This window comes from Nematolebias whitei, chromosome 20 (assembly GCF_014905685.2).
Source record: "Nematolebias whitei isolate Nwh7 chromosome 20, NemWhi1, whole genome shotgun sequence".
In the NCBI taxonomy this organism is placed as follows: Eukaryota; Metazoa; Chordata; class Actinopteri; order Cyprinodontiformes; family Rivulidae; genus Nematolebias; species Nematolebias whitei.
In genome coordinates, this window is record NC_056517.1 from 36,030,731 (window position 1) to 36,037,024 (window position 6,294).

A 6,294-nucleotide genomic window follows, 5' to 3' on the forward strand; every position below is an offset into this window, starting at 1 on the left:
CATAGCTAAAAAATAACAACAGTAACTAAAAGCTAAGGCCAGTAAAACCATAGCTAAAAAAATAACAACAGTAGCAAAAAGCTAAGACCAGTAAAACCATAGCTAAAAAAATAACAACAGTATCTAAAAGCTAAGACCAGTAAAAGCATAGCTAAAAAATAACAACTGAAGATAAAAGCTAAAACCAGGAAAACCATAGCTAAACATTAAGAACAGTAGCTAAAAGCTAAGATCAGTAAAACCGTAGCTAAAAATAACAACAGTAGTTAAAAGCTAACACCAGTAAAAGCATAGCTAAAAAATAACGACAGTAGATAAAAGCTAAAGCCAGTAAAACCATAGCTAAATAAAATAACAACAGTAGCTAAAAGCTAAGACCATTAAATGCATAGCTAAAAATTAACAACAGTAGCTAAAAGCTAAGACCAGTAAAAGCATAGCTAAAAAATAACAGCAGTAGCTAAAAGCTAATGCCAATAAAACCATAGCTAAAACAATAACAACAGTAGCTAAAAGCTAAGACCAGGAAAACCATAGCTAAAAATTAACAACAGTAGCTAAAAGCTAAGATCAGTAAAACCATAGCTAAAAATAACAACAGTAGCTAAAATACAAAATTAGCAGTGGCTAAAAGCTAAAATGGCTGTCATTTCATTAATGACTTTAGTAATGGAATAACTGCTTATTGATAATGTTGGATTAAAAATAACATTAAAAAACAGTAGTTTAAATCTAAATGATAATTCATTTGCCAAATAAAAGTTAAAAATGAAGCAAGTAATTTAAAGGAGATTTTAATAAAATGTCCACAAAAGTTGTTGGATTTGAAGAGTTGTCCACTCATTTAAAGGAAAAAAAATGTAAACAAAGTTTGTTTTTTAAGTACAGAAGTCTAAACAAATTAAACCAATTTACATAATGTCATAAATGAGCTGAGCGTTTTGATATATGAATGGTTAAAATAGCTGTAACTATAAACAGGAAAACAATAGTGTGGACACTAATCCAAATTTGTACTTTTTTTTTTTTTTACTGATCTCTCACCTCAGTGATTGCCCCGTCAGGCTGCCGGAGGAAGTGTCTGTATTTTTGCTTCAGCCCACTCAGGTACAGGGTGTAGATGATGACGTGGGTTTCCCTCTCAGGTGGAGGTGCTCCCTCACTGGGGGGCTCCTCAACAGGGGCTGCAGCGTCTGATGGGGGCTCCTCTGCAGTCCAGATGTAGTCATGCACAGCCACCTACTCAATCAGACACAATAGGAGAAAATAGTTTAAAATAAAATGTTCAGTTTTAGTTTAAATCACAGATTATTTCACCAATGAAAGCAAAAAGAAGGAATGCTTTGTGAGACTGCAGAGATTATACGAGCTCCAGTGGAGTAAAATGTGAGTCCTATGAGACCTGAGCTGTAGCAGGTAAAGAGGCAGGTTGTGTTTGGGATCATATTAGCTGTATAATCCAGATGGATGCCTTGTTTATGACTCCCCCTCTGCGTGTCCATGCGCATGTATCGGAGGCTGACACACCTGTAATGTGCTGCTCTTCTGTATCCGGGTGAGACATGGCAGCTAGCGGGGCGTGTAACATGTTATATAGGTCATCTAACTTGGAGTCATCCATGTGTGAAGATCATGGAAGCTTTTTCCCCTCCCTGAGAGGGTTTACCAGTGAAGGCTGGAAATTATAATGGTGTCTAATCTCGTATATCATATTTACAAAATAAAAGAAAATAAAAGAAAGGCGTAGCGTTCCTTAAAGGAATGCATATCACCCACTCCATTTCATGCCTGAGTTTTAGGCAAAGATTATCTTATGTTGAAGAAAAAATAAAGAGTTATAGCTGTTGTTGTCTAAGCTTGACCAAAATTCACTAGATGTTTTAATGCACAGATTATCTTGATTGAGTTATACTCACTATTGTGTTGTCAGCTGTTGAATAGCCATGTTTGGAGACATGTTAGCACCCAGAGTATGTATTGGGGATGACTCTCAGCTACTATCACACCAAATGTTAGCTCAGTGTTTGTAAAACTGACAGTTAGAGCCACTTTTGCGTTTTCTGTGATGGATATTCTGAGTTGGATTAGCTCCAAATGTTATTCAAATATAGATGTGCACTTAAAGATTACTTTCTGATAGTTACATTATAATCCATTTTGTGGTTCATGATATGTTTTGCTAACAGACAAACAGGGTTGACTGCAATAATTAATACCAAAATCCTGTATTTCTGATTGTATTTCTTAAATTCTGACTGTAAGCCACTACTGTGTCAAATTTCAACTTAACACCTGTGAAACTGACCTGGTTGAAACCTTTTTTTGTTTACTGGGTTTAGCTGTGGCAGCCATTTTGAAAAGAGTTTACTTCAAAAATGAAATAGCTGAGGCAATGCTTACTTTTTAAGAATTTCAATGATGTTACGTGATTCAAGGATTAATTTGGTAACGGAAAGACACACAAAGGAGCATAACAAGCTGAAATTAGCAGAAAGATGCAGGGGGAGGGCGCTCCGCATCATGAAGGACTCCGCTCATCCTGCACACAGTCTGTTCCAGCCCCTCCCCTCCTCAAGCAGGCGGCTGAGGAGCATTCGGAGCAAGATCACAAGGCTCAGAAACAGTTTATTCCCTGCAGCTGAACTCAAAATGCACTTAATACAGCTTAATTTTATCATATATATATATATATATATATATATATATATATATATATATATATATATATATATATATATATACACACACACACTCTTTTGTATTTATTTATTTGTTAATTGTTAGGCTTAAAACATGCAAATGTGAGCTGGTATAACAATAAAAATCCTTGAATCCTTGAAATAAAGCAATACTGACATATGTGAACCATTTGACCTAAAAGTCTAAATTCACACAAAGCACACATTTTTCTTTAGAACAATATTGCAGGACCTACTGGTATTGGATATCCACATGCTTCTACTTACAGTAAAGAGCACGGTTAAAATTTTAACAGAGCAACTGACTCACACCAGTGAGCACACAAATCCAAAAAGCCACACACACACATTCTATCAAAGTCATAAAGAGAAGGAAGTTTTTCAAGGTGACCCCCTAATTGGGCATGTAATTATGATTCGTCTAAAAATACTGAAAGAAAAAAAAAGGCACACTCATTGAGCGGGCCGTGAGTGGCAGGGTCACGCTGAAGGAGAGGTGTCTCGGTGTCACCCCTACACTTTTAAACAGTTAGCCAAACACAACTCAAGGCACTTCACTGAGAAAACAGAGCCATTACCACACTTGTAATTAGAGACGTAGTGTAAAGTGCAAAGCAGACATCCCTGTGTGCAGAAAGGCCCTCATTGTTAAAGTGTCAGGGAGTCAGGGAAGCAAGTGTGTGTAGGGTTAGAAAGGGATGTTGGGATGCATCTCTTCAACGCTAATTTAGACTCTCATTAGTGAAATCGCCTCAGCTGCAGTTCGCCTCTGGCTTGGCCTCGGCCCACACTGGGGTAACTGATTACCTGAGATTTTAAGTAATCAGCACCTCTGCAAGGCAGCAATCAGTCTGTTTGGATAACACGTGTACGCTGATTTTCTCCCCCTTTTCTCTTTAGGAGGAAACCCAACTGAGTGTAAAAGACTGACTTCTCCCCATAGATACAGGATCTAAGATATATGCTAAACAAAACATTACAAGATACAAGAGATACATTAACACTAATAATGTAAAATAACATGGTATATTAAATAGCAGCCTGAACATGAGGCTGTAGTGAGCAGATGGGTATGATTATAGCAACATGAAGGCAAGAAATCAGCAGCATGGATGATCAGCAGTACAGATAAGTCTCACCAATCAAAGTGGCATTACAGTGATTTTTCTGGTTAGGGGTTCATGAGTCTAACAGCCTCAGGGTAGAAGCTGTTCCTCAGTCTAGTGGTTAAACACATAATTCTCCTCAACCTCCTTCCTGAGGGGAGCGGGGCAAAAAGTGTGTGTGCTGGGTGAGTGGGGTCCTTCATGATGCAGGTGGCCTTCTTCCTACATCTGTAGGTGTAGATGTCTGTGATGGTGGGGAGGCTGACTCCAACAACTGACTTCAACGTGGTGTATCAGGTCAAATGAACATTGCAATTGTCCTTTCATTTGTGATCCTTACTTTTGCCAGAAAGAAGTACAATCTATCCAATAAAACCAATGTTTGAATGCAGAAGCAGTGTTTAAAATGTAAGTACACACTCACTGCTGATGCACATTAATGGTATTTTAGCACTTTTCTGTCATCAAGTTTTGCTCCACTGTTAAAAATGGGCTGAAATATTGGAATTAAAAAAGTTATTGTGTTCGTGGGTTTGAACAACATGCATGTCTTGCAATAGAACATGTTCGTACAATAATAATAATAATAATAAGAAAAAAATCAAGTAGTCATGGGAAGCTATGGAAGTATTTAAATTAAAAATTGTCAATCTTGGCTGTGCACCATGTGCAGCCCAGCTGACAAAGCATCAGGTTGGGTATAGTTTGAACTCCTTTTTAAAGTGGTGTAACCACGGGACCATCAGCTGAAGAGCTCGTCTCTACCATATGGTGGACATAAACATAAAACTGTTTCAAGGCTAAGCTCCATATGTAATGAATATATCTGTTGAATGTGATGAACTGAAGTTTCTGGTTTACCAGCATAAAAATGTGCCATAAAATATAAAAACTACTGGAAATTTCCAGAATTTTTATTTTTTTATTTTTTTATTTGATCAAATATTTCTGTTAGAAGCTGTTGACAACAGTAAACTTGAATCACTCTGGCAGGTAGGCGTTAAGGCAACACATCTACCTGCTGTCAAACTCTTCTCTAAACATAAAAGGGAAGATCCTTCTTTGCAAAACCAGGAAAAAAAACATAAAATGGTTTGAAACTTTGAATTATGTGGTTACTTTTTACCATAACTACTTATTAGTTTCCTGAAATATGACCTATCTAGGATTTAACGCTCTGTTTGTCCGCTGACTTCTGGGAATAGGCAAAAGCTTCTGAACACGATCAACAGGTGTAGAAAAAGTACAGATGGATATTGTTTTTTCACTATCACTAATGTTTAAATGATTAACAGGTAGAGAGCTTTTCTCATCTAGCGGCCACAGGAAGTGTATATATGACCTAATTATGGCCCCTCACCAGAACTGTACAAACCAAGCTGTACAGCGATGATAGAAACACAATAGATCCTGGCTCTATACAATACGTCACTTTGGTTAAGCATACCTGCTTGAATTCTCTGACGTGGTATGCGTGAGTATGTATTTTGGCTGGCATGAAAATAGGTTTTCTTAGGTTAGCCATGCTACCATCCTACACCAATTAGCACGTGAAATCAAGCTGACAAGACAAGACAAAAGCTTGAAAAGGTGTTTGTGCGTTCGGTTTGGATGATGCCATTTCATGCAATGCAACATGGCTCTCATGATGCATCACTGCTGAGACACAAAAAAGGAAAGAGCATTAGAGGGCCTGTCTGCTCGGCAATACTCTGTTCTGGTCTGTTGTGTTGCGTTATGGCGCTAGCCTGGCTTCTAGCCCTAGCTTGAGTGCTCTCTCCACTCCACCATTGTTCCATTTGATAGCAGTAAATGACTGATTTAGGTTCAATGGTTGCACAGAGCAGACAGGCCAGCTGTGGGTTAAGCAGATAGCATTCAAGTGAGTTAACCCAATTCAAACCCAATCAAGTCAGGATTTATTGTTGAGGTCTGTATTTAGAAATCTGATAGAGTCCGCATCAGTCCTTTGACTTGTATCAGAGAAGACAGGTCTTATTTCTTTTAGTGGAGGGCTATAAACGGCAAACCATGTTTTCCAGCAGGGACATAAATTTTAAAATTTGTAGACATTACCACAAATGCACATCGGGAGAGAGGGACATGCGCTCGAGAAGGGGGGATGACACATCTGCCAACATGGCTCTGTGGTTTACAAAAATAGCCTTTCTTTCCTGAAAAAAGCAATTTTACACAAATTCTAAATTAACAAACACGAAGGCAGAGTAAAGCAGTCAGTTTGTAAGAAGAGCACCTTTGTACATGTTTTTTTAAGTGACTGAGTGACTTGTAATAACATTTTGTTGGTAGGAATGGGCAAACACAGACCATCAAGATTTAATTTCAAATGTTGACCCACAAAATGAATAAACTCTGTATGTTCTATAAACTATTGTGCAATAAATAGAGGGGGGGGGGGGGGGGGGGGTGGTGGGGATGAGGATGGACGGAGACCGGTAGGGCACGCGGGGAGAAGGTTCTGGGGGGTG

The 6,294-nt window shown here is 38.3% G+C and overlaps 1 protein-coding gene across 1 annotated transcript in view; it reads right to left on the reverse strand.

Annotated features, from left to right (window-relative positions):
• Positions 1 to 6,294, reverse strand: part of ofcc1 (orofacial cleft 1 candidate 1) — a 163,393-nt gene that overhangs the window by 71,409 nt on the left and 85,690 nt on the right. The window contains 1 exon segment of the mRNA XM_037694000.1: positions 1,045 to 1,239. Within this exon segment, the coding sequence (XP_037549928.1) occupies positions 1,045 to 1,239 (195 nt within the window).